Source organism: Miniopterus schreibersii, assembly GCF_964146895.1.
Source record: "Miniopterus schreibersii genome assembly, chromosome: 20".
In the NCBI taxonomy this organism is placed as follows: domain Eukaryota; kingdom Metazoa; phylum Chordata; class Mammalia; order Chiroptera; family Miniopteridae; genus Miniopterus; species Miniopterus schreibersii.
Window position 1 is genome coordinate 12795992 of NC_138122.1, and position 27068 is coordinate 12823059.

General features: G+C 47.8%; 1 protein-coding gene across 3 annotated transcripts in view; it reads left to right on the forward strand.

The window, feature by feature from the left end:
* The first annotated feature begins 4965 nt into the window (after nucleotides 1-4965).
* The window catches only part of MED15 (mediator complex subunit 15), a 56117-nt gene continuing 34014 nt past the window's right edge, over nucleotides 4966-27068 (forward strand). For all 3 annotated transcript variants that reach the window (XM_081123283.1, XM_081123285.1, XM_081123284.1), the window contains exons 1-2: nucleotides 4966-5140; nucleotides 26130-26217. In XM_081123283.1, coding sequence (XP_080979409.1) covers nucleotides 5073-5140; nucleotides 26130-26217 — 156 coding nt within the window. In that variant the 5' untranslated portion in view covers nucleotides 4966-5072. The remainder of the gene's footprint in view (nucleotides 5141-26129; nucleotides 26218-27068) is intronic.

Below are 27068 nucleotides of genomic sequence, written 5' to 3' on the forward strand. Positions count from 1 at the left end.
ACCACTGTACTTAGGACAATGAAACAAGGAAGGTGCATAGGAGAAGTAACAGGAGAGCCTAAGTGGGGCTGCTTTGGCTCACCTAGAAGTCACAGAGAGAAAAGGGGGCCTTGGAGACAGGTTTGGAGACCTTGGATACAGGTTCAGGGGGTAAGCCTGCTGCTGCCCGTTGATCCTCTGGTTGCAAGTCTTGTGGGGTCCCCTCAGAGAAGAGAAGGGGGAAGGAAGGAGATGGCACTGGCTTATGCTCATCGGGGTCCTTTATCCTGAGTGTACTTCTCTCTTTCCCTCCAGCGGTAAATCTTAGGGGAGGTCTCAGGATAGTGTCTCAATAGAATATTCATCAGCTTTATGCTGATATACCAAAATGAGGTTTATTCTTAATTTGTCTGTCCTTGGGTGTGGTTGGCAAATGGCACCAATTGGATTTTTGTTATCTGTCTCCATTAATAAGGTGATTTAAACTATCTACCCTCTGACATGGAGAAGTAATGAAAACCATTTACCTTTAAGTGTCCTTGGTTTAGGGAAGATAGGATTTACTAGGTAGCTGCAAACTGCTGTCTAACAATCTGTCTGTTTCCCTACTCCACTTGTCCTGGGATTTTCTTAGCTTTTACTATGTCATAACAATACCTACAACAATTGGCAGTAGCTATTACCATTTAAATAAAATGGAAAGTGGCTCTCAAACCAACAATTCCATTCTGGGTATCTATATTGAAGAAATACCCCCAGATGGAATTGAGGCAGCACAGCAGAGGATATTTATTGCAGCATATTTTCAACTGTGAAAAAGTGAATGTCCATAAATAAACTATGGTGCATTGGTCCTGTGGAAGGACCTGTAGCGGGTGATCTAGGGGCTGTGATGTAGCAATAATTTTTATTAAGTGACCAAGGACAGCCCTGGCTAGGGTAGCTCAGTAGTTAGAGCATTGGCCAGTGCACAAAAGGATTGTGGGTTCAATTCCCAGTCAAGGGCATGCACCTGGGTTGCAGGTTTGATCCACAGCCCTGGTCAGGCACATTCGGGAGGCAACCAATCAATGTGTCTCTCTCACATCAATGTTTCTCTCTTTCTCTCTTTCACTCTCCCTCCCTTCCTTCCACTCTCTTTGAAAATCAAGGGGAAAAAATGTCCTTGGGTGAGGATTCACAACAAAAATGATAAGGACAAATTGTGAAAAGAAACATAGTATTTATGCAGGAAACAACCAGAGCTTTGAGGACTGAAGCCATCCACAGCCTTCAGCTCACTGTCTGCATCAAGATGACTTCTTATGATGCCATGCTGTTCCAACAGGACTTAATTTGGGAGGGTAAAGTTGCAAATAACTGTCTTGTTTCAGAACTTCCTGAGAATCTATTTATCTGAACAATAGGCTACTCAACTAGTACCATCAGAGGGAATAGTCCCATTTCAGAACAACAGAGACGTCAATTGAGCACCTTCAAGGCCTGTTTACTCTTTAGGGCTGCTTCCAACCCCTCAGCTAGAGGTGTCCATCACTCCTGAAGTATTCTATCAGAAGATCTGCCCCAAAATGATCAGGCTCCAATATTGAAAGACCCACTCCCAAAGCCTTAGAAATACAGGGTGGGGCAAAAGTCGTTAACAGTTGTTTGTATGTAAAATAATAATAATACAAGAATGAACTCTGAGTTCCCTGTACTCACAACTGTAAACCTACTTTTGCCCCACCCTGTATAAACATCCTGCTTTTGATCCCTTCCTCCCACACAATTCCATTTTCACACACAAAATCAACAATAATTTTTTTTAAAAAAATGTGTCTTTCTTGATTTCAGAGAGAAGGGAGAGGGAGAGAGAGAGAGAGATACATCAATGACGAGTCATTGATCAGCTGCCTCCTGCATGCCCCCTATTGGGGATCAAGCCCACAACCCATGCATGTGCTCTGACCGGGAATCAAAGCTCAATCTTTTGGATCATATAGGTTGATGCTCAACCGCTGTGCCACACCAGCTGGGCCATAGCTAATTTTTAAGTTGATAATTTTGTATGGCCCACAAATGATGTTATAAATATCCAAATGGCACTTGGAAGAAAGGTTCTCCACCCCTGCTCTAGAGGGATATTTCATCTGCCTGGGATACTTCCAGCTCCCACCTCCTGCAAGGCCCAGGATGGTATCCACAAAATGTGTGGCCGGTGAAAAGATCCAGCCATGACACAGTAGCTTGCAAAAACTAGCAAGGTGGAAACTTAACCTCAAATGGTGTGGGATACAGGTCAGGCTTCCGCACAGCTTCAGTTGCCTCCATCATTCCTTCTCAGGGTCTAAACCACCCACCGGCTTTAGGACTAGGGATAACCCAAGGGGCTGCAGATGTCAAGAGAGTACAGGTTCCTTCCTGTGGCAGGAGGCCAGGAGGTCTGTGGCTGTCTCTACCTCTCCTCCTCCGGCCACTCTATCCAAGGACCACTGCCCAGGGCATCACCATCTCTGGGCCCCAAATAGAATAGAACTTTGGAGCAAACACCAAAGAGGGTAGCGCTTCTTTTTTTTTTTTTTTTTAAATATATCTTTATTGATTTCAGAGAGAGGGAAAGGAGAGGGAGAGAGAGAGAAACATCAATGATGAGAGAGTCATTGATCGAGCCCGCAACCCGGGCATGTGCCCTGACCGGGAATCGAACCCCGATCGCCTGGATCCCAGGTCAACGCTCAACCGCTGAGCCAAGCCCGGCCGGGCGGTAGCACTTCTTTTTATCCTGATGACAAACTCTTGACAAGGCTCTGGGCCTCTATCTGTCTGGAAATCTATGTGTGTGTTGCTCTATCAGCCTTCCTAGAACCAGAATGCAGAATGGGTAGAGTTGTCCTGGGGACCTTATTAACATGCTCACTTGGTTTGTGTGTGATGTCCACCTTTTTTTGCCCAAAAGCCCTAGGGAGTTTAATTTGCCAGAGAGTTTGAGAGTGAGAACCGGCTTTGCCAATGAGATTATATGAGGCGAATGTTTTCCATAAACTGATGAGTGGAATCAGCAGGGTCAAGGATATAAATAACAAAGTGCATCTGAAATCTATATACAATATAGGATACACTATGGTTATACTTTTCCAATGATTCACAGAGAAATACTTAGATGTCAAATTTAAAATGTGCAAGATGCCCGGCCGGGCGTGGCTCAGCGGTTGAGCGTCAACCTAGGATCCAGGAGATCGGGGTTCGATTTCCGGTCAGGGCACATGCCCAGGTTGTGGGCTAGGCAGCCGATCAATGACTCTGTCATCATTGATGTTTCTATCTCTCTCTCTTCCCCTCCTTTCCTCTCTCTGAAATCAATAAAGATATGTTTAAAAAACAAAATAAATAAAATGTGCAAGAGTGGTGACAGTGGCACAATCTTATGAATATGTGAATGTACAAAAATTTCACTGAATTGTACACTTTAAAAGGGTGAATTATATGGTATGTCAGTTATATTTCCATTTTTATTTTTATTTACTTATTTGAAAGGTTTTTGGTTTGTTTGTTTTTTAAATCCTCACTAGAGGATATGTTTTCCATTGATTCTAGAGAGACAGGAAGGTAGAGGGAGAGAACCATTGACCAGTTGCCTCCTCTGCACCATGATGAGGGGACTGAATCCACAACCTGGGTATGTGCGCTGACGGGGAATTGCAGCTGCGACTCTCCTGTGCACAGGATGACACTCTAAGCAACTGAGCCACACTGGCTAGGGCTATTTCAATTTTTTAAAATGTGCTAGAGGGATACAGACAGGGTGATGAACCATTCAGGTTTGCCTGAGACTGAGTTTGTTGCAAGGATGCAGGATTTTCAGAGCTAAAACTGGGAGAGTCCTGGGCAAACCAGGACAAGTTGGTCACCCAAGATACAGTTTAAAAAAATATATTTTCTGGAGAATGACAGTAAAAACATTTGAAGATGTGAACGATTCTCCTATCAACACAAGACCTGAAACTTTGTAGGCAAGAGGGGCCCTTTTGGAAAAGCTGCTCACTCCCTCTTCTCCCAATAGCCACTCCTCACCCCAAGCTCTTGTCTGGGGCACAGGGACAATGGGTGTACACAACCCAGTCTGGGCCTGGCACTTATTAGGCATCAGTAGGTGCTAGTTCACACTCTTTGAGGCCCATAATGGTGATTGTCCACTTGGTACTTGTGGACCATCTGGGCTTAGGGCTTTTGTAACCTGCCTTCATTTCCTAGGGGCGCCTAGCACGTCCGTGCCAGGAGCATAGACAAAGGCCCCATAGGTTTAATCTGGCAGAGCTTTTATCTTCCCAAAAGGCTCCACCATCCCCCTCCATCCGGCCTCCATCAGGCATGCCTCCACCCAGCAAGTCTGTATACATCTGGCCCCCAGCGAGGATCTGGGCTGTGTTCTCCAAGAACAGGAAGGACATGGTTGCTGGGCCAAACAAGTAAGCCCGTGTCTAAAAATTAATAAATGTGGGTTAGGTTTCTCACATCCCAATCCCTACAAAATACAGCCATTGGTGGGATACAAGAATCCAAAAGTTTAACCGAGGGAAGAGCAACGAAGAAAGTATATCTGGTCACTTTTATGCGGCGCTGGAAGGCTGTCGCAGGAAAGGTGGGCCCAAATTATGTGGGCAGAGTACCTGGCACACAGTAGGTACCGGTAAATACTTGATAATCAATCTCTCCTTAGCATCCGCGGGAGACAGCTGGCAGCTTGGCCCGGCACCGCCAACAGTGCGGATCTCCTGGACTTGGCGAGGGCAGCACATAGTAGGGCCACGCGGAACGATACTCCCGCATCCGCTCTCCTCAGCTCGTGGCGTCCCCGCCCCGCGCGACAGTGGCGCTGGGAGAGGTGCGCGGGGCTTGAGGGACCCTGGGGGCGCCGAGCACGTCCGCGCACAGCCGGAACTCCGTTTCCCACAGACCCTCAAGCGCAACTCCATTTCCCACAATTCCCGCTCCGCTTCCGGCGCGGCGGAGGCGCCGTGAACGGCTTCCGGGTTTGGGCCTGGTGCTGCGGTTGTGGCGGCGGCGGTGGCGGCGGCTGCCAGTGGGACACGGGAGGTGGAAGCGGGAGGACCGGCATGGACGTTTCGGGGCAGGAGACGGACTGGCGGAGCGCCGCCTTCCGGCAGAAGTTGGTCAGTCAAATGTGAGTAGAGGCCGGGGCGGCAGGCGGGATCGCGGGACCTGCCCTCCTCAGCCCCCCCTCGCGCGGCGGGCGAGGCCCGGGCTGGACCGGCGGGAGACTTAGGGCCCCGGGACCCGCGGGGGCTTGAGTGCGCTGGGAGGCCGAAAGCGTCTGGGACCCGTGTGTGTCCCAGGGTGCGGTCGTCCTCCGGCGGTCCTCTGTGTTCTCTGCCGGCACGGACTGCTTGTTAGCTTTCCTGGGGCCGAACTATGAAAACCACCGAGCCTAGGCTTATGAGTCATCGTCCTGAGCTTTCTTGTTCGTCATTTGTGTGCTTTGGGTGCAGACTTACCCCTGCTTTGAATCACACTGAATGAGAAAGACACACTGAAGAAAAAGAAATGGGGCAGCCCATACTGGCTTTAGCAGGTCTGGGTGCTTTGTGATTCCTCTTCCAGAAAAGCGTATCAGGGTGAGAGAAAGATTGGACGGGGGGAGATGGAAGATGAGGTTGGGAGGCTAGCTCCTTGTGCTATGGGCGGTGGGAACTGAGGATCTACCGGTGTCGCTGGTGCCGCGCCTCCTTCCCATCTCGTCCCTCGCCCCCCCTCCCCGGTCTGGGCCCTTACCCCCGCCCCCTAGAGTGGATCTTTCCGAACGGTGACAGGAAGAAGCAAGCTGTCAGGAAGCCAACGTCGATTGGGAGGAGGGAGTGAGGAGCTGGGGTTAGTGCCTTCTCAGTCTCTGTTGAACCACTCAATGCAGGGGCTGCCAGTGCGCCCTAGGCTTCACCCTAGCGGAACTCCAGCTCCTCACCACCCACTGCTTGTTTCATTTAGCAGTCTTTTACTGAGCTTACTGGCATGTTGTGCCAATCACAGATTTGCCTGAGACAGCCCCTGCCTTCAGGGAACGTACTGTACTACGGTAAACGAACAGTTAGAGTGCTGTCTTTCTCCTAAAGGAAAAATTGACAGCTTGCTGAGCAGGCCGGGAACAGTGCTGTGAAGTAGTTGAATAAACTGAGTCCTAAAAAGACAAGTAGGAGTGTGATGGGCCATCATTCCAGGCTAAGGAGTGAGGAAGTGTGAGCACTGACTGCATGGAGGATATTGCTGTAGGCTGAGAGTTCTGGGATTTGAGGATTTAGGAGGTTCAGGAGATGATAATGGAATGAGGGTGAACAGGTGCCGACATGTTAGTGCTGTGCTAAGGAATTGAGCCTGTATTGGCATGTGGCCTGCTTTGAAGTAGTAAAATGCCAGAGTTGGGAAGATCCCCTGAGTCCCAGGAGATGGATCAAGAACAGGAGAGAGGTTGGTTAGGCCATTATGAGAGTTTTTGAGCTCTTGGGGTTTGGGGACCTGCCATTTTTCATCCCTGTATTTCCACTGTTTGATCACAGTGTGTCACATTGCTCCATAAAGTGGTTGTGGAATGACCTAGTCAAGCAAGGGATTATAAAGGCCTGCATTATACACGTAGAAACTGAAAGAGGAAGATGATTCCAAAGAAAGGGAAGAGCGACCATTGACAGTTGTCCTTGATGACTAACTGCATGGAGGGGGTGGGGTGCAGCTGTGTGGAAGGAAGGAAGTGTGGGGTGGAATGCTGGGAAACCTCTTAGTACATTGGGAGGAGTGGGCATTGTAGAGGTAGCGGCTCTGGGCATTGCTGTGGAATAGTCTGGGGACAAATCTGCAGACTGCAGAATCAGTGGACATTGTTTTTTTGATGCACTGGAGTTGTCTGTGGATGAAATCTTGAGGGATGGCCCATTCCATGGCTCTAGCAAGAAACCCCCGTGTCCCCCCCAACCCACAGGGAAAGATTCCTTTTTGAGGAGCCTAGAATTTAAGAACAGGAAGAATGAGTTGCAACCAAACAAAATGGGGAATGTGGGGGAGTGTCAGAGGGCTGGGAGGGCAATTGAAGAGTTTCTGGGTGTCAGGGACTGACTAGATACCTCATAATTCAGCTTCCTTTTGCTTCCAAGGAAACTAGGCTCTTTTTCTTTCTTTTTTTGCCAGATTGCTGCTTGTTTATTTGTTTTCTATTGCTGCCATTAAAAATTACCACAAATACAGTGTCTTAAAACAGCAAATTTATTACTTTACAGTTTCTGTAGATCAGAGTTCTAGGTAGGCTCAGCTGAGTCTTCAGCTTAGGGGCTTACAGGGCTGAAATCATGATATTGGCAGGGGTGCATTTCTTCCTGGAGGCTCTGGGGTAGAGTTTGCTTTTAAGCTCATTTGGGTTGTTGACCAAGTTCAGTTCCATGCAGTTGTAGGACTGAGGTGTCCTCATTCCTTACTGTTTGTTAGCCAGAGGTCAGTCTTTGTTCCTAGAGGCTGCTTGCATTCCTCATACTTTTATGTGGCCCCTCCGGCAAGGGCCGACTCTTTTGCCACATCTCTCTGACTTCAGCCAGAGAAAATTCTCTATTAAATAGTCAAGTAGATTGGGCCCACTGGGATAGTACAGGATGATGTCCCTATTTTGAAGTCTTGTAACCTTAATTACATCTGGAAAAGTCCCTTCTGCCATGTAATGTAGCATATTCACAGGTTCCTAGGATTAGGGTATGGACATCTTTGGGGAGTCCTTCTGCCTACCACTGCTGGCATAAGCAGTTTCAAAGGCTGTCTTCCTAGCATGACTTATTGTTTCCCATTCATTCATTTTCTTTTTTCTTTTTTAAATATATGTTTATTGATTTCAGAGAGAGGAAGGTAGAGAGAGAGATAGAAACATCAATGATAAGAGAGTCGTCATTGATCGGCTGCCTCCTGCATGCCTCCGTTGGGGGATCAAGCCCAAAACCTGGGCATGTGCCCTAACCAAGAATTGAACCGCAATCTCCTGGATCCTAGGTCGATGCACAACTGCTGAGGCATGCCTGGCTGGGCAAAAACTTTTCTTTTTTCAATAGAAAGGGAAAGAGAGAGGAGAAGAGAGAGAAACATTGATTTATTATTCCACTTATTTATTCATTCATTGGTTGATTCTTGTATGTGTCCTGACTGGGGATTGAACCCGCAACCTTGGTGTCTCCGGATGACCCTCTAAGCAACTGAGTTACCCTGCCAGGGGTTTGTGGGATTTGGGGGTTAGTGTTGAGCGTGTGTCTTTTCTGTAGGCTCCCAGAGAACAAGCTTGTATGAGTAGTGACCAGCATGTGCCTGACATAGAGTAGGTAAGCAGTTAATAAATGAAAGGACTTCATCAATCATTTCTTCCCAATTCTTTAAAATGTTTCTGCTATCTTATTCTTCAAACTTTTCTGCCTCTCACTCCTCAGTATAGCAGATTGCACATATAGGCGTGGAATAAATAAGTGTCTGTTGGGCTGAGCAGATTGTAGAGGGGAAGAGACCCTGAGGGGAGGGCAGCCCCCATGTAAGGGTTCTAGTCAAGTGCTAGGAGGGGCTCAGGGAGCATGGAGTGGAGGGCAGACAGGTGAGCCACCTCTTATCGCGAAGCCCCCAAAGGAGATGTGATCTCCAGGTTGGGGACTTAGGAGATGTGAAAATTTTAGCCTAGACTGTCAGGATAAAGTCAAGTACTATATAGCTAGAAACAAAACAAAGCAAAAACAACAAAAAAACCCCGGAAGAAACAAAGAATAAACTGAACAGCAACTTCTAAAGGTCTGGAGAGGCCTTCAGAAGGATGGAGAGTGCCCTGAAACTTGCATATCCAGATCCTGCCTGTGAGTTGTGATCCATGCCACAGGCAGAAGCCAGGGCCTTGGCTGAGCCTTTTCTGTGGCTTATCCCACTCAGGCCTCCCAACAGCCCTGTGCTCTCCTGGTGCAGTTCTGGCCCTCATTTTCCAGCAGGGAAGCTGCTGAGCCCTGCTGCTTTCTTCATAGCCTGGTTGTTGTCTAAATCACGGCTGGTTTCTGTGTATAATCCGCTGCTAGAATGTCCATTCCCTGAGGCCACAGGCCCTATGTGATTACCTTCAAACTTCAGTGCCTCTCTTGGCAACCAGGAAGTGATTGTTGAAACATTGATTTCAGAGTCCTGACCCTTGGCTCTCTACTGCCTCAAGACTAGGAGTGAGTGACCTGAGGGGACAAAAGTCCTCAGTCATCTAGCTGCTCAGGAGTCTGGGGCTTTCTCAGTAGTAGCAACAACAGCATTTGACATGTAATGGGCGTGCTGTGCCAACCCCTGTTGCAGGAATTGACATGTTAGCTCGTTGATTCTTCATGCTTACCTTTCTAGTAGATGTACTTACTACTCTCATTTTTAAGATGAAACAGGCATAGAAGAGAGGCCACTGCTGCTTATAAAAGTTATACTCTGCATGTTATAAATGAATGCTTGCTGAACTGTAGCAGGACAGGAGAGGCAAACTGCTTTTTAATCTTTGAAAGAGAGGTTGCATGTTTTGGGGGGTGTAGAGGGGAAACAGCAGCTGGAAGTTAACCTGAAGGGCATTCACCTTGGAACTGGAGAAAGTCGTAACACCACACAAATGAAGACGCAGGCATCCTCACAAGCTGCTGCTGGGACACTAAATTAGGTCATTTTTCTGGAGGGCTGTTTAGCAATCTGTTGATCCTAGTAACCTTAAAATGTTCCTTTCCTTAGGCATTTCTTCTAAGGTTATAAGCAGGAGAGTGTTCAAAGTTTGGTGGTGATGAGTCTAGTCTCCACGTCATGTCAGGAATGAGACGGGAGAGACAAGCCAGCAGTGGGGGCTGGGTTAGATTTGTTATTGTAGCTGCAGATGACAGGCTTGGTGCTGCTGTTAAAAATGATGTGGAAGAGCCCAGCCGGGCGTGGCTCAGCGGTTGAGCATCGACCTAGGATCCAGGAGATCAACGGTTTGGTTCCCGGTCAGGGTACATGCCCTGGCTACAGGCAGCCGATCAATGACAACTCTTTCATCATTGATGTTTCCATCTCTCTCTCTCCCTCTCTCTCTCTGAAATTAATAAAGATATACTTAAAAAAGAAAAAATGATGTGGAAGATACTCCATAACACATTGCTATCGAGAAGAGAAAGTTGGCAAGCAGGACACCGTGGTACAGGCTGGGTTTTTTTGAATAGCTGTCCTTAGCTGGTTGTCTGAGTGATTTTAATTTTTGTTGTAATTTTTAGTACATATATGTATGTGTGTATTTTTGTTAACAGTAAATATACATCTTTTGTAATCAGAAATCTTTTGAAGATTAGGAAGACCTGTTTGCCAGTGGGGAGGAGGTGACTGTGGTCACAGACAGCTACCATAAGGCAGAAAGTCACCATGTGCTCTGCCTGCAGGTGTCCTCTCTCACCTGGGCCTTGAGTGCCAGCACAATCTTAAGATGATTCTATCCTTCCCACCCCTGCTAAGAAGCATTCTCCTTTCAAACTGAAACTGTCCTTCCAGCTGACACTCCCTCTGTGCTGGTGTGAGAGCCCCAGCCAGAATGCTCCCTGCTCCATGTTCCACCCTCTGGTCACCATCATGACTGACTCAACCTCTGTCATTCTTTCTCTTCCCTGTTGGAGGTTTGGCCATGACCCTCCTCACGGGATGATAGCTCAGCCCACTGCAGTTCCTACTTCCTCTTGAGTTTATAGAGCCTTCATTGGCTGCATCCTGGCATGAAGTGAGCAGATGAACTCTTTTTCACTGCTTTTTTTTTTTAAATCCTCACCCATTGATTTTTAGAGAGAGTGGAAGGGAGGGAGCAGGAGAGAGAGAGAGAGAGAGAGAGAGAGAGAGAGAGAGAGAGAGAGAGAACCATCTGTGTGAGAGAGACACATCAACTGGTTGCCTCCCACACACGCCCCCAACTGGGGTCGGAGGTTGAACCTGCAACGGAGGTACGCGCCTTTGACCAGGAATTGAACCTGTGACCCTTTGGTCCATGGGCCTATGCTCTAACCACTGAGCAAACCCTCCAGGGCCTTTTTTGCTATTTTTACACTCATTGTTATTGTTACTATTTTGCTTTGCAAACATTATAAATTCCTTGAGTATAGGAGCTGGTCGTATACCTCCACATCTCATTTAACTCCTAGCATAGTGCTTTGGCTTAGACAAGAGGTGCATTTGGTAATTGAAGGTAGGGTTGTGGAAAGCACTGCTGTCCTTATATTCTTGCAGCCTGCCAAAGTTTTCTCCATTAATGCTACCTAAACACTGAACAGCTTCTCTTTCTGAGCCTTTTTTTAAATTGAGACCTATATTTAAAGACAAAGGGTAGTCCAGACTATTATTAGATGGTTCTGTTTAGCAGATAAGCAGATGAGTACTCAGTTCCAGAGAACAAAGGGAGATGCACTGGAAGCCCAGGCAGAATCATCTTGAAAACCCCTATGAGGGAGACGGTTCCCTCCACTTATTTAAAAAAAAATTTTTTTTTTAATCTTTACCCAAAGATATTTTTTCCATTGCTTTTCAGAGAGAGTGGAAGGGTGGGAGAGAGAGAAAGAGAAAAATATCAATGTGAGAGAGACACATTGATTGGTTGCCTCCTGCACGTACCCCAACTGGGGCCAGGGATTGAGCCTGCAACCGAGGTACATGCCCTTGGCTGGAATTGAACCCGGGACCCTTCAGTCCTTGGGCTGATGCTCTAACCACTGAGCAAAACCAGCTAGGGAGTTTCCCTCCACATTAATAATGAACCTCTTCCTAGTCTAGGTGAGGGCCTGTTAATAAAGATCTGGGATTGAATTAGTTAAGTATCTTGAGGTGGATTTAGGGTATTGAGTCTTTGGAAAAGACATTTGACCCCTCTAAGTCCCAGTTCTCCTTACTTTGAGCTTTTTATTTCAAAAATGTTTCAAATATAACAGTTGCAAGGATAGTAGAGAATGCTTGGGCATACCCTTCCCTCAGATTCACTGATTCTCTCACAAATGTCTTTCTGTTGCTCATGCTTAATGAATGGTAGCCAAGTGCTGTCATGCTCCTTCCTTCTGGATTCTTTGGCCCCACAGGATCTTTGCGTGGGAATCTGCTAGAGGGATGGAGGCAGGTGGGAATGGGTGAGGTGTGACCTGGCGGCTGGTCAGCCTTTGAGCAGAGCCACTTGAGTCCAGTCCGGGAGATGGACAGCAAGGCAGGTGAGTAGCATCCAGGTCAAGGGTCCTGGACCAGAAAGGCCCCCAGCCTCGGGCTCCTGTTCTTCCCTGCCAGTATACCCCCTACTTCTTCCTGTGCAGGCTCCGGTGGGTGTGGGAAGGCAGTGCTTGTTGGTTAAGAAATGGCTTATCCTTGTTCCCATTGCCCTTCTGTTCTGTTCTCCTCTTAACAACTTTTCGGTCTTAACCAGTGGTGATGTTAGAGGAAGTGATCTGGCTGCTGTGTGTGGGATAGGGTCCCTGTTACAAAATAGAAAGTGCCAGACTTACCCTGAGAGTCCCTGGTGGATCACTCTGGGCCCTTCAGTCACCATAGGTCTGCTTTGAGTCATGCTAGGGAGGACTCACACCTGTGCAAGTGCTGCCTGTGCAAGTGCTGCAGATCCCTGCCAGGTGCTCTGTAATAGGAATTCAGACTTGAGGCCATTCAAGTCCAAAACCAAGGATGGGGCACAGGCAGGATCCTGGGGTCAGGGCTCTTGCTTATCTCACAAGTGTTTCTTTTATGTTAAATATAACAAACCTACTACAGTGAATGACTTATGGACATGAACCTTGAGCATGACACCTCCAAATGAATGTTCACACATAAATGTCCCCATAGCCACCACCAATACCTGCCTCTTAAACAGTCCCAGCACCCAGTAGTCTCCTTCCTATGCTTCAGCCAGTGCAGACTCTGCCCCACTCCTGACTTCCCCAACCATGGAGACATTTGTTCTTAAACTTCCTGTCATTGGAATCACATACCATGCAGTCTTGCATCTGGCTTCTTTCATTAAGCATCATGCCTGTGAAATTTATCCTTGTAGGTAGCAGTTCTTATTTATCCCTTATGTCATTCCATTGCATGACTCTATCCCAGATTACTTTTCTGTCCTACGCTTGGTGGACGTTGGGGTTAGTTCCAGAAGTCGGCTCTGCGAATACAATGCTAGGGGTGTTTTGGGTCATGTTTTCTGATGGGTACATGTGCTTATTCTCTGGGCTGTGCACCTAGGGCTGGGTTCAGGGGTGTGGCCTTCACCTACAGCATGGTCAGCCAGTTTTCTCAGGGGGTACCAATTTACTTTCCCACAAGCCATCTGGAGAAGTTCAGCTTTAGACATTCTTGACAACACCTGGCACTGTCAGGGAACCTGCCTTCATAACCAGCACCCTGTTGATCTTAAACATACACTCAAATTTAATACCTACTGGGTGCAGTGACAACAGGAATGGAAAGAATAGTTTACGGGGAATGAAACTATAAGGAAAGAAGCTGTAGAATTTGGCAACTGTGTGTGTGTGTGTGTGTGTTTTGTGTATACATACATGCAGGAGGAAGGGAGGGGAAAGCCACAGGTATGCACCCCAAAAGAAGATGAGCCCTGATTCTGAGACGTGGAGTGCAAAGTGATGTGCAGAGTGTGTGGGAGCCTCAACCCTTTTAAGGAGAAAAGTCCGACAGCCAGTGGGAGATGCACGGAGCAAATCTGGAAGAGCAGTCAGCTGCAGGAATGACGTGGGTGGGCTCTCCCTCTGGCAGAGGGCTGAGGGGGCAGAGCAGATGGCGGAACAAAACTGGGGTGAGAGGATGTGGGCACAAGGAAGCCAGTCCCAGCAGCTCAGGCCTGTCTCCACCTCCTGTTTTGGTCAGTGTGTCCAGGCCTCGTGGGTGCAGTACTTCATTCCCTTCCAGATAACATTGTAGGGGATTTCAAAACAGGAAGGCGTTTTCCATAATCTCCCTGCCCAGAAATGGCTGTTACTGACATTTTGATCTATTTCCTTCAGTCCTGTTTCTGTATGCATATAACTTTATTTGTATGTACTTTGAATATGTAAGTACATGTAGATACATTTGCATTTCTAAGTGTAATTAAGCTCTGAGTTTAGTTTGAGTTGTGACTTTCTCATAGCTTAGGTTGTGTTCATCTCCTGGGTGTACTCTGGCTGGGACCTGTGTGCCCACATCCAGGTTCACGTGAGGCATGGACCAAGCACACACAGCAAGCTGTCTAGCTGGTGAGACTCTTCTACATAGTCAGGCTCTGTCTGGATAGCTAAGAACTAGACCTACCTCTGGTTGTGGGAACAAATTTCTTAAGACTTGATTTATCAGTTACCACCCTCCAAAGGCGTAAGCTCCTTCAGGCTGACTGGAGCCCTGCGGTTGCCATGACTTGGAGTGCATGGTCACTCCCTGTGTGACAGTCCAGATATCCTCACTGGAGAACACTTTTTTTTTTTTTAATCCTCACCCAAGGATATGTTGTGTGTTTTTTTAAATTGATTTTAGAAAGGAAGGGAGTGGGAGGGAGAGAGAGAGATGTTAGAGAGAAGCATCGATTGGTTACCTCCCATACGTGCCCTCATTGGAGATTGAACCCGCAATGTAGGTGTGTGATCTGACCAGGAATCGAACCCGCAACTTTTTGGTGTCCAGGATGCTGCTGCAACTGACTGAACTGCCCAGCCAGGGTGACTGTGGAGCGCTCTTGGAGATAAGCCTCCTCTTCACAGTCCCCTCAAAATGCTTGATGTGAGCATTTTATGTACTACTTTGTTAAAAGCTCCATTATGGACTTTTCAAAACATTCACAGCAGTAGAGATAGTAGGAAAATGTCTCCCAGTTACTTCCAGAGTTAGCAACATATAGTCATTGTTTCACCTATCCCTCCCCACCCCTTCCTGGACTGTTTGAAATCATATCCCAGACACCATATGTTCTCAAATGCCAGTACTTGTGTGCAGATCTCTAAAAGATAGGGCTTCCCCCTACCCCCAAATACCACAAAATCACGTGAGATAAGCATTTTAATAAATTCTTGGGTTGGCAGAGAGTGTCCATCCCATGTGGTGGCCTGATGGTGAGTGGGACATGCTTGGGGTTTGGAACAGGGGGGGCCAGAGTGGTTCCAGGCCTGGAGCCCAGAGGCAGCACCTGGACAGGGATCAAGGGCCTCTCCAGCTCTCCTGGTTCTGTTGTGGCCAAACCTCAGAGACACTTGCGTAGTCTGAACTAGCTCAATCTAATAACAACTTGTCCTTTTAAGAACAGTGGTATCTTCTTTAGGTGTAAGTCTTTCATTGATACAGTTTTTTGGGAATTGAGAAAGCTTGAGAGCAGAAATTGGAGCACTTAATCAAACAAAAGGAGTAATTGTGAGGAGAAAGTGTTTTAAGTTTCTTGTGTTTGTATGATTAAAAAGTTTATTTTTGCAGGACTAAAGTAACCCTTTCCTACATATAGGTGGATGGTTTACTTCTGAAATACATATTTTTATCTTGTTAAAAAACACTTTTGCCCTGCCTGGGTGGCTCAGTTGGTTGGAGCATCATCCCATACACCAAAAAAGTTGCCAGTTCGATTCCAAGTCAGTCACATACCTAGGTTTCAGGTTCGACCTGCAGGCGGGGTGCATACAGAAGGCACTGATTGATGTTTCTCTCTCTCGCATTGATGTTTCTCTCTATCTCTCCCTCCCCTTCCCTTTTCTCTTTAAAATCAATTTAAAAACCCCTGGCTGGTGTAGTTCATTTGGAGCATTGTCCCTTACACCAAAAGGTGGTGGGTTCAATTTCTAGTCAGGGCACATACCCAGGTTGTGGGTTCAATCCCTGGTCGGGGTGCATGCTGGAGGCAACCAATCAATGTTTCTCACGTTGATGTTTCTCTTTGTCTCTCTCCCTTCCAATAAATAATAAATAAAATCAATTTTTAAAAATCTGTATCCTTAGGTGAGGATAAAAACAAAACAAAACACTTTTATGTTTCTTTAAAAGTCAGAGAACCAGCCCTAACCAATTTTTCTCAGTGTTTAGAGCGTTGGCCTGTAGACTGTGAAGGGTTCTGGGTATGAGTCTGGCCAAGGGCACGTACCTTGGTTGCAGGCTCCATCCCCAGCCCCATTCGGGGAGCTTGCAGGAGGCAACCAATCATGTGTCTCTCTCACATTGATGTTTCTCTCTCTCTGTCTCTCCTCCCCCCTTCCACTCTCTCTGAAAAGCAATGGAAAAAATATCCTTGGGTGAGAATTAAAAAAAAAGTCAGAGAACCAGAATGCAGAAGTACGCTAGCAAAGAAAAGGAAGAAGTTGCAGTCTGGGATATAGTTTGGCCAACATGTTTCCAGCTACCTGTGAGGTTGAGAAGGCTCCCTCCCTGTCAAGGCCAGGTGTTTACCTTGGTTACTGCTGGTGACTGTACAATTTGTGTCTCATCTTTTCCTGCCTCCAAGATGAAACCACTTGGGCACTGGAGCACTAAACCACTGCCTGTTGCAAAATGGGAGACCAACGGAGGAACAAGAGGCTGCTCTGTAGCTATCTGTGGACCTGGTGAAGGTCACCCGACTAGCCTGAAAGGTCCTGCACTGGTGGATGACAAGGAAGGGGCTTTTCCTGCTGTGGGTATGGTGAGGCACCTCTCAGATGTGGTATGTGGGGATGGTGGGAAGACTGCTTCCAGTACATCTCTGACTGTGCTCAGGCTGAGCAGTCCACTGGGAGAACTGCAGAATGAATGTGTGGTAGGCTTTTCAGGACACTCCTGGGTGTTAAAATTGCTGATGAAATGGAAGCTTCCTGTCTCCATGTTAACAGAGTAAGGAAGTTTAGATAGGTGAGGGAGACTTTTTTTTTTTTAAATCCTCACCCAAGGATATTTTTTCCATTGCTTTTCAGAGAGTGGAAGGGAGAGAGAGAGAGAAACATTGATGTGACACTGACATCAATTGGTTGCCTCCCGCACTCACCCCAACCAAGCCTGGGGATTGAGCCTGCAACCGAAGTAGGTGCCCTTGGCCAGAATCAAACCCGGGACCCTTCAGTCCATGAGCTGACACTCTAACCACTGAGCCAGACTGGCTAGGGTGAGACTTTTTTTTGTTTCCCCCCCCTTTTTTATTGATTTGAGAGAGAGAGAGAAATATCAATTTGTTGTCCCATTTATTCCTGCATTCGTTGGTTGCTTCTTGTATGTGCTCTGACTGGGGATTGAACCTGAAACCTTGGCATATCAGGACAGTGCTCTAACCAACTGAGCTACCTGGCCAGGGCAGAGGGTAGCTGGTGTTCATTGAGTATTTCCCTATGGTAGAATTTGTGGTGCACTTTTTAGGTGAATTTTGTCATTTAATTTTTAATTACTTTTTATTTTAACAAAATGATACATAAACATAAATTTTAAAAGTCAAGGAATTATGAAAGATAAGAAACTGTGGAGGTTCCCTCACCAACTCTTCCCCTGTGAGTCTTAGCATATGCCTGTGACTCTTAAGTAATATGCACATGCTGCTCTCTCTCTCTTGAGTCATCCCATTTATGAGTTTTATGAATTATCTATTGACTTTCTTTATAGCTCCCATTACACAGCTGTTATCTCTGCTTCTCCTTTGGCCTGCCAGTGTTTTACCTTCTGGGTAAATGGGTAATGAATGCTTCTTTTTATGCTTACACAAAATGATATTCACAGCTGAGCATAGTGGCATACTGTGATTGTTTTTTTCTCCTAGAAAAAATTTGCCTTCTTAAAATGTGCCTGGTTTTCTGTGTACCTGTGGTTAACTCTTCCCATATCTTCTAGTTGCCTCTTGATAAAATTATCCCTGTGCTCAGTGCTGCCAGGCTGTTAGTTCCAGCTTTTCCCCTGGACCTCCCTTCTGGAGCCCTCACTGGCAGTGGCTAGAGGCATGGTGAGGACAGTCCTCAGTGTGCTTGTTTCTCAAGTTGCATGGCTGCATGGCTCCAGTGTTGGGTCTACTTTTATGTATCCTGTGCCTTGTTCTTTTTGGTTCACTCCTTTGTTCTGGAGAAAGGACTCATGGGAGTTCAGTTTCTGTAGGCTGTGTCAATTTACATGCATATAGACTTCTAGGTTGGAAGTATTTCCTCAAGGGTTGAGAAGCATGTCCCATCCCACTGCTTTCTTGTTTCTAGTTGTTGTGATGGCCTAGCACACCAACTTGCCTTGATCCCAAAACTCATGCCCTACGCTTTAGGGAAGGTTCCTTCCAGTCATTTCATGGGAATCTAATTCCCTCTATTCCCTATGCTCACTCTTCCCAGTGTTTGAATGTTGACACTTTGTACCATTTTCTTTTTTTTTTTTTTATCCTCATCCGAGGACATGCTGAGAGAGGGAAAGAGAGGGAGAGAGAGGGAGAGAGAAACATCTGTTGGTTGCTTTTGTATGTGCCCCAACCAGGGATCGAACCCACAGCCTGAGAATGTGCTCTGACTGGGAATTGAACTCACAACCTTTCAGTGTACAGGACAACACTCAACTGAGCCACTCCGGCCTGTTCCGTTTCTTTATCTCCTGTTTACCCATCTCTTTGTCTTTTAGCTCTGCTCTTTGGGAGATTTCCTCAATTTTATCTCTGACTTTTCAATGTAACATGCTTTTATTTATAAGAATACTTTGTTTTAGTCATCTGATTTTTTTTTATTTTATAGCATCCTGTTCTTGTTAAGTAGATGCAATGTCTTTTCTATATGGATAATAAAGATAATTTCTTGATATTTTGTTCTTCATGCTGAGTTTCTGATAGCTCCAAGTAGCATTTCTCATGGGATCTTTATCTGTCACATTGGGTGTCTGGAAGCCCTTGGTTGGCTGCTCACTCCAAGAGAGGGGCACTGTGAAGATGAGTGGACACTCTGCACACCTGGGCTTGTCTACTGGGAGGTTCGTTGGAGGCTCATGTAGCTTCGGGTTCTCTGAATCTTTCTTCTAGAGTACTGTCTTCCAAATGCTGGGCTGAGGGTGAAGGCCTGGGTGCCAGCATGCTGGGTGCTGCACTGGAGGAGGCTGCAAGCAGGTGGGCAGGTGGTGGGTGGCTCTCAGCAGTTAGTATGGATCTAGTCACTCGGATGGGCATGCAGTCCGCTTCTTTCATTATCCTCCCTGTGCCTTTTCAGTTGGGTGGGTTGACGCTTTAGTCCAGTGATTCTCCATTTTATGATTTTCCAGAGAATACCTCTCTAGTGGTTTCCTGATTTGGAGGTTGGTTTTCTAAGAGTATAAGTGGGGAAGGGGATATGGGGTCGCTTTCACCGAGGAATCCTTCCATACACCCTTGGTCCTGAGCCATGCCTGTATCCGGGCTGTCACCTGGTTGTCTTTCAGTCCTTTTCTTGGTTGGCTTGCTGTGTCCATCACCACTTGACCATCAGCTGGCTTTCCAGCCTCTAAAATTAGTGTTGAGGCCACTACTTCCATTCTTCCCAATTTTGTGAGTTTGCATTAGAGAAAAACAAAATCCTTTTTTCTGTGATTTTAGTGGTGTTTTGGGGTAGAACAAAATTAGATGTGTGGGTTCAGTTCCTCATTTGTTATGGGGAATGTATTTATTTGGATTATGACTTAAGCTAGCTTAATTTAAGTCAAGTCCCTCACCCCTCATATGGCTTTGTTCTTCTGCAGATAGGAGTTCTTCTTTTTAGAAGTCCAGAACATTATATTTGGAACTATATGTTTTTCATTCTGACTGATCCTTTATCATCCTGTTCTCCAAATAAATTCTTGATTTAAAAAAAATTTGGCCCCTAAGGGAGTATAATATTTTGGGGGAACAAGCCAAAATTACAGTGAAAAATAGATCCTTTCTGAATTGAAAATGTGAAACCCATAGATATAACAAGAATCAGTCAAGGTTGTATTTCCCTCTTAGTGCCTGTGTGGTGATTTGTTTTCCTTCCAGTCTGTCTTTATTCACTTCCTGTCCCTTCTCCTGTAGGCAGGCTCACGGAATTCCTTGGAGCTAGAGCTGGGCAGAAGTTTCGGGATTGTCCTCATCCATGTGCCCAGCTGGCATTTAGGGAGGGTGGGACAGCTCTTTTTTATGCTGGCCTGAGCTGTGCCTTACTAAACATAGAGCTTCCCTGGGCTGAACCATAAATGCTGGGAGTTTGCCCCCAAACATGTGGGCCATTGTACAGGGTAGGGGTGAGGGTGGGATTGTCACTTTTCTGAGCACCCCGGAAAGGAAACAGGGCTTCCAGAACCTCACCCCTAGAACATCAGGGCTGGGTTTGAGCTGCCAAGGGCCTGGATTATCAGGGAATCTATTCCTGTTTCTTTCACACATGGCTGGTAAAAATCTTTTTTAATCTAGCAAGATCTTTTTCCCCTTTATGGTGTCTACTTTTGGTGATGTGCTTAGGAAAGCCTTCCTCATCCCACTGTTGTATAACTATTCTCTTGTCATCTGCTACTTTTATGATTGGGGTTTTTACACACACAGGGTGAAGGGTCACACATACGAGCTTCGAGCTCCTGTCCCACAGCAGGTAGGTGGCAGTTCACCAGGATGTTTCTCTTGGAGGTGGGGTGGGACTGGCAAAAACTGCCCCATGAGAGGTCAGTGGGTTGATGGGTATTGTGGTTCTCAAATCAGAAGTTTCCTCTGGTCAGAATGAAAGTCTGCCACACAGATAGGTGGGCAGAAGTTGTCCTGTGCACTTGAGGTCAGGTGGGTGAGTCTGTGAACCAGGGAGGAAAGAACCTTCTGCTTTAGACACCTGCAGCAGACCGGAGGAGCTCATTCTCCTGGGGTTTCATGCATTTGTTCAGTAATCGGAAAAGAAGTTTGACCCGGGGAAGAGGGCAGCATTGAAGAGGGTGATCTCATGAGAGATGAGAGGGCCTTTGGGTATGACCCAGGGCTCTTAGGAATGGAGTGTGGATGGGAGGGTCTGGCAGCTAGAGGGTAGGCACGGGTGTGTGAAGATCTTCCTTAAGAAAGGGGCAGCCCGGCCAGGTGTGGCTCAGCGGTTGAGTGTCGACCTAGGATCCAGGCGATCAGGGTTCGATTCCTGGTCAGGGCGCATGCCCAGGTTGTGGGCTCGATCCCCAGTTGGGGGCGTGCAGGAGGCAGCAAATCAATGACTCTCTCCTCATTGATGTTTCTATCTATCTGTCTATCTCCCTCTCCTTTCCTCTTTTAGAAATCAATAAAGATGTACTTAAAAATAAAAAATAAGGAATTGTATGAAGACTATGACTTTAAAAAAAAAGAAAAAGAAATGGGCAGCCCACAGGGGCTGTAGAGCGGGGCACCCATGGGGCACACTTCCAGATGGTTCAGAGTTCCAGTGGGAGAGCAGCTCTGCCTGAGGGAGCCACGTGCGCTCACTGCTGTCATCTAGGAAGGGGGTGACATGAACGTCATTGCTTGTTGGATGTATTTTGGGATGCAGTCTTACTGTGCAGTGAGGTGGACTGTTCTCTGACTGATTTCTTCAACACACATTAGCTCTTCTTGTGTGCCAAGTGCCTGACAGTGTTAACTTTTGTAATCCTTAGAAGAACCCCGTGAGGTGGGCATTGTCACCATCTTCTCTCTGCAGATGAGGACACGCAGGCTCTACAAGGTGATACCTTATCCAGGGTCACCTTCAGTGGGGAGGAGTGGGGAGGGGCGGACTGGGGCATTGGCACACTTTGAGCATATGTCCATGCATACCATCCCAAGGACATGCAGTTGCTGGTTTTTGGCTTTATTCTGCCCTGATTCAGATTACAAGGACTAGGACTGTGCTCCAGTGAGTTTCCCAATATGGGGACAGGGAAAGGTAAGGAAGAGCAGGCCATGCTGAGGCTGGGCCTATCCTCACATCCTGGCCCCTTCTGTACACCTCCCTCAGAGTGGTCCTTTATGGAGAGGATGTGCTTGGGGGGTAGAGTGCCTCTTCCAAGACCTAGAGCTGGCAAGTGGCCAGGTTGGAATTTGCACCCCAGTCTGTATGATTGCGGAGCTCAGGCCCTTCCTCTTTCTACTTCCTGCCAGGTCCAGCTGCCCAGCACTTCCGCCTGCCCCAGCATATGCCTTTCTCCAGTCACCCTGGCCTCTGCAACCTGAATGTGCTTGTTTGAGGTCTGGTTTCTCTGGTGCCTACCACACTGATTCTCAGGTTCTGCACATTACGTTTAATCAAAATATATGGCATTAACCACTCCTTGTGTTACAAATAGCCAGTTTTTTGTCTGATACTGATTACTGCCTGCTGAATACAGAGGTGGCTGCCACAGTCTCTGTTCTCAAGGTGCTCATAAGACAGTGGGGCTGACAAACAGGAAGCCAGCATTTCTCACAGAGGAGGTGCCATGGGTGTGGTTGAAGTGTCCACCATGAAGTAGAGAGTGAGGGTGCTCGAATGGGAGCAAGGTCAGAGGGCCCAGCATACAGGGCTGGTGGCATAGTTGGGCAGTGTATAGGGCAGCAGGACCTTGGGATAGCGAGTAGAGTGGGTGAGGGTGCAGACTCCCTTGCTGAGGGGCTGCCTGCCTTGAGGTGGGCACGGACATAGCCTGAGTTGCTCCCCATACTTACTGTCATACATGTGGCTTGAGGAGCTGGCAAAGGTGGTGGTAGGGGGAGGAATGGGTCCTGGAGACAAGCCTGTCCGGAGGGATCATCACAAGTTCAGTGAGAGATGGGGTGAGGAGTTGAACTTTAGGGAATGGAGGTCAGAATTGGGAACTGAAGAGGGGGTTCCCAGGTTTCTGGTCTGAGTGATTGGTGGGCACAGAGCTAAGATTGCAGGGTGTTTTCGAGGTGTCACCGCCTTCTGCTCAGGCAGGATCTAGATGGTAAGGGCGTCCTCCGGTCCTGGATGGGGGAGCTTACAGGGCCTGTGTGATGGATCAGGTCCTCCCTTAGCAGACTCTGGTTTAAACCAGATACCAGTGGAACCCTGACTGGGCAGACTGGTATAGCTGTGGTAATCAGGAAGAAGGTAGACTGAGGGAGCTTGTGGAGCCCAGGTCAGAGCAGGAGGCTGTGTGCTCTGAGCCGGTTTCAGTCCTCCATTCATTTTCTTAGAATGCGGGCTAGGCCACCAGAGCCCTTCTTTTACAGTGCTAACACCTCCCTGGCAGCCTTGGGTTTGGTGGTGGATGCTTTGGTATTGGAACTTTGTCAGGACAGCCATTTAGGATCTGTCCTTGTGAACTGACACCAGTTTTGCTCCCTGACCTACCCCAGCTGGGTGGCATAGACCTGGGGCTTGTGTAGGGCAGAGCTCACCTTGACATGTTGGTTCTTTTCAGTTGTGTCTCTGAGGCCATAACCTCCGCTTTGCTCCGTGTTTGGGGCCATCTCCTTGTATGGTAGTTTGCCTTCTTTTAGATACAGTTGCTGGAAGGGGTTTGGTTTTTGGAGGTGGAGGCTGAGGAGTGGCCGTTCAGGCTGTTTCTCCAGCTGGCTTTCTGGGACAGCAGCAAAGCCCAGCTCGGGGAGAATGGAGGGGGCTTTGGCAAGCAGCCGGTTCTCCCCCTGTGCAGGGCTGCTTCCAGCGTGGGACTGGGTCCCAGCGACAGCCTCATACAATGGACATGTTAGGTCCTGAGTGCAAAGGAGGGACACCACACCAAAGCACGCGTATGAAATGTGGTGTGACACGCAATTAGAACCCCGATAATGGAGAGGTGCCTCAGACAAAATGTTGAGGTGGCTGAATAGGAAAGGACAGGCTGTCTCCTTGGGGGAAAATGTAAGATACTAACAGACAGCATAACTGCCTGGTTTCTTTTTTTCCTTCTGTGTTATGGAGCATGATCTGCAGACTAGAAACAGGAGCAAAAACATTTTTAAAAATAAGATTTGTAGAACTGAAAATAGTGCACAGGACACCTGTTTATTCTTCAGCCAACAAACACGCACAGCCTGTTTGGGCAGGCTCTGTAGGCAGCAGTGGAGGGGACAAGTGCATGACATGGGCATGGTGCTGCCTCGCAGGGCCCTGATACCTGGCCAAGGAACAGCCTTCCTCCTCGGCTCTGTACTGGCACAACCCCTTTTATGGCTCATGGGCAGAACTGGACGTTTATACCAGTTCCGTTTCTTGTTAAGGCGTGTGTTCCAGCTTGTCAAGATATGCCTATTTCTGGCCTCCCGTATTGTCAGTGCTCCTCAGGCTCTGAGTCACTGATAGCCGGTGCCCATGCCGTCCATGTCATCTATGATGTTGCCCTGATGAGGATGGGATAGGACTCCTCCAGCAGATCCCCTGGCATCTGTTGCCTTTGGGCCTGGTGAGGTTCTCCTACCTGAAAGCTATTAAAGTAAGCTGGTGTCTGTGCCTTATCTCTGTGAATGTTCCAGGTGTCTTTGCTGCATTTAAGATGCACAGGGTCAGGGTCTGTGGGGCCTGTGAATCTGCTGACCCTATAAAAGATGGCCAGCCAGCAACTCAGGAAGACAGCTTTTACACAGCCAGGAGCCTGACTAAGCCCTTGGGGATAGCTGCTCTTGGGCACAGAGCCCATCTGTGTAAGCAAGTCTCATCTTGAGAGACCTCAGCACCCCTCTCTGCCTCTTTGTGCTACAAACCGTGGCTCCTGGCTCCACCCTCTACCCCATACCCTCCCCACTCTACACCCAGTCAGCTTCTAGGCTGTCCTGCTGACCAGCAAGTACCCCCTTGCCGTGTCCACTGCTCTTCTCTGGGTCACCCTGTTGGTTCTGGGTTCTATGGCAGTGTTTGCCTCAAATTGCTGTCAGAAAGTGGTGGCAAGGGGAACAGGTACTGTCTTGTGGGGCACAGGTGAGTCGCCCTTCTGAAGACAGGCCTGCTTAGTCACTTTTCTTGTTGGAAATGCTCATTGACTTAGAGCCTACCAGGTGACACCTCTCGATCTTCATGTGTGGAGTACCTGCCCCATGCTAGCCTCAGCACGTGGGTGCCGGGTCCTCCTGGTCTGCCACCCTCACTTCCCTGTGAGTTGGATCTTGAGTTGTCCTGCATTATTTCTCTCCATCTCTCTTGTGGTCCTAGTCTTATATCCCTATCTATTGGTGTGGTGGGTCAGTGTCATATTATCTTTCTTGTCCATCTCTTAGCATTTAGCGTCTTTTCTGGGATTTCTTTAAGGATCACAAATCTGATTCTGCAGCCCCATGTGCACACTCTTCCAATAGCCTGTGGTTTCTTTGTTTGGAATGGTCAGAAAGCTTTCTAGCACCAGCTGGACTGGGCTTGTTTAATTCACTAGGGTGAGGCAGCAGAGCCCTGATATGTTTGTACATTTGTCTATCGGTAGGCCCAATGGTGGGGAGATGGGCAGGGAGACCCATCCTGCAGGAAAGAAGACAGTCTGTGAGCAGAGAGGCCAGGCCTGGGGACCCGAGTCTAACATGCCCCTTCCTTTCTAACACATACACGTGTTCTTACGTGTGTGTGTGTGTGTGTGTGTGCGCCTGTGCCCACGCTACCATTCAAAGGGAGCTCAAGCTTAGCTAATGTTCACGGCTCTATCCCAGCAGAGCATTGGCATGATGAAAAGTTGTGATAGGATTTCATCTTTTATTGTACGTATATTGGCAAATGTGGTTTTAAGATGTTTTTCTCGTATCTGTGGTCTGTCTCTTCCTGTCCCCAGCTAGAAGATGTTGAAGTTGGGGCTTATCTCCTGGGTCCTACCTGGCAAACCTGCACACCCCACATAGGGAGGGACCTTTGCCTTGGGAGGGACTGAGAGATAACTTGTCATGGCCCCTTTGTTTTACAGAGAAGGAAAGTGGAGCTGGAGTCCCACTGCTCTTAATGCCAGAGTTAGGTGGGGACCCAGGCCATTCAGAAGGCAGGAAATAGAGGCTGGCTGGCCACTCAGCCTTCTAATGTGCACTTGATTTTGTATTGGTTGTGACTTATCCCTAGGGCCTGGCCCCTCTATCCCCTTGTGCCGAGGATGGCTGTTTTGCTTTGTGGTAACCATCTTTCCTGTTCCTTCCTTCTTGTGGCCCTGTCCTCTGACTCCCTTGCTCAGCCACGTTTCATTGCTCTGCTTTTTCTGGACCTCAGTGAGGCTGATGTGCTGGGGGACAGGCCCACTCCACCCAGGTGCAGTTGCTATGCAGGGCCTTTTGTCTGGGAACCCTGCAGGAGCAGACCCATAGGTGTGTCAATATCTCTTTTTTTGTCTTTCAGAGAGGATGCCATGAGAAAAGCTGGTGTGGCCCACAGTAAATCCAGCAAGGATATGGAGAGCCATGTATTCCTGAAGGCTAAGACCCGGGTAAGACTCTGGTGGGCGGAGCCCATGGCAGAGAGGCTCAGGAAGGGGAAGGTGTGATATGGACTCTGGATGCTCCTTGCCTAAGGAGTGGGGAAGGAGTGGCTACTCACTGATTGATCACGGGCACTATCAGCTTTGCCTGCATCACTCTGTGGGTCTTTCTGTGTGTCCATGGTATAGGTACAGGGAGGTTACTGGGTGGATTCATTATGCAGGCCCAGCGTCTCACCCTAGACATCACTACCAGCATCCTCCATTCGTGGTTAGCACCCATGAATCCTGTAGGTCCTTCACTCAGGCCCCAGCTTCTCTAGAAGGATCGAGTGCCCTGAGTAAGAACTGGCTCTTGCCTCAGTGTCATCCCTACCAGGGAGTCCTCACCTAAGCCCCACAGGGCCCTGACATGTGGGCCCAGAAGAGTTTCTGTCCCCTTTTGTTAAGTGATGAAGGTGGTGCTAGTGGAGACCAAGACCCTGATCGAGGAACCATGCATAGGAATATTACCGGTGGAGTAGTTGGGAAGGATTTCCAATGTGTAAGCTTTCATCCTGGGCTAAGCATTACCAGTTTCATGTGACCACCTCCTTCCATACGTGCACGCTCCCTGAGGCAGAGCTGTTTTAGGAAAAATGAAGCAGAACAGGCATAAAGAAGCCACGCTGATTGTCTAATGTTACCCAGTTCCTGCAGTGTGGGGCTAACGCCTGGGGCTTTTGTTCTGCCTCACACCTGCCCTGTCCTCCTTATAGATCCTTACCTCCAATCCCCGCTCCGATGCATTAGGTATGCTCTGAGCATCTTGTGCCTGAGTGTGGTGTTGGAGTTCTAAGACATGGTATGTGTCACAAATT